Below are 1,349 nucleotides of genomic sequence, written 5' to 3'. Positions count from 1 at the left end.
CGAGGGAGCGAGAGAAAGAGAGAGAGAGAGAGAGAGAGAGAGAGAGAGAGAGAGAGAGAGAGAGAGAGAGAAGGAGAGCGGACAACAGAGAGGGAGAGAGCAAGAGAACGACAGAGGCGGGGGAGTGCGGAAGACAGTGTGAGAAAGGAATAGCAGTAAACATTCAATAAATGTAAGATCTGGAGACGAGAGATGCGCTCTGGTATGATACTCCTCGATGCATGCCCTGTAGCTTACATTTAACACCGGAAGCAAATTCACGCGGGATGGCTAGTGAATTAGGTCAGCGGCTGTTCTGCTATCTGACCGACTGACCGATTGACCGACCACCCGACCGACCGACCGCCCGCCCGAACATCCGCCGACCCGCCCAACGCGCCCGCTCGCCCAACCTGCCCGCCCGCCCGCTCGTTCGCTCACCCGCCCGCTCGTTCGCCCGCCCGCTCGTTCGCCCGCCCGCTCGCTCGACCGCCCGCCCACCCGCTCGCTCGCCCGCCCGCCCGCCCGCCCGACCGACCGACCGACCGACAAACTGAAAACATCTAACTCACTCGTCGGTGTGTCGCAGGGCGTCAGCGCCGGCGTGACGCTAGGTGTCGCCGCGGGCGTCGGCTGTGGCGTCGACCTCGGCGTCAGGAAGGTCGGCGTGCAGATGCCGTTAATCTGCTCGCGTCTGATGATCGGAGTCGTGTCCGACGTCGACGTTGTGCGGCTAGAGGGCGTGCGCGGCGTGCTCGGCGGCTCGTGGCAGACGACGTCGACGAGCCGATGGCAGCGCTTGTGCACGAGCAGCCGACAGGAGACGCACTTGTAGCCCGGCCCGCCGATGCCCCAGATGCGGTCCGAGCAGAACGCGCAGATCGCCCTCTGGTGGAGAAGCAGAGGAGAAAATATGAGCTCGTTGCGACGACCACTGATATCTATATACTAACTGAATTGCTCTTAGTGGCCAATAGGTGAAGTCACCAGACGCCATGACACCACTCCTCGAGCTAGCATCAAGCGTGAGCCGAATTTTCACGTGACTCGTGACGTCACATCCAAAACCTCTATGTATAGACCATTATATCTTTTGTCTCTCTTTCTCTCGCTGTATATATCTAGAATACAATGCAATGCAATGCAATGCAATACAATACAATACAATACAATACAATACAATACAATACAATACAATACAATACAATACAATACAATACAATACAATACAATACAATACAATACAATACAATACAATACAATACAATACAATACAATACAATACAATACAATACAATACAATACAATACAATACAATACAATACAATACAATACAATACAATACAATACAATACAATACAATAACAATA

The 1,349-nt window shown here is 52.9% G+C and overlaps 1 protein-coding gene across 1 annotated transcript in view; it reads right to left on the bottom strand.

Annotated features, from left to right (window-relative positions):
- LOC106805867 (protein kinase C iota type-like) overlaps positions 1 to 1,349 on the bottom strand; it is a 33,732-nt gene that overhangs the window by 1,203 nt on the left and 31,180 nt on the right. Inside the window, exon 5 of the mRNA XM_014807639.1 lies at positions 552 to 867. Within this exon, the coding sequence (XP_014663125.1) occupies positions 552 to 867 (316 nt within the window). The remainder of the gene's footprint in view (positions 1 to 551; positions 868 to 1,349) is intronic.

The sequence above is a fragment of the Priapulus caudatus genome, unplaced genomic scaffold (assembly GCF_000485595.1).
Source record: "Priapulus caudatus unplaced genomic scaffold, Priapulus_caudatus-5.0.1 Scaffold131, whole genome shotgun sequence".
Classification (NCBI taxonomy): domain Eukaryota; kingdom Metazoa; phylum Priapulida; class Priapulimorpha; order Priapulimorphida; family Priapulidae; genus Priapulus; species Priapulus caudatus.
This window is presented reverse-complemented; position numbering and strand designations above follow the sequence as displayed.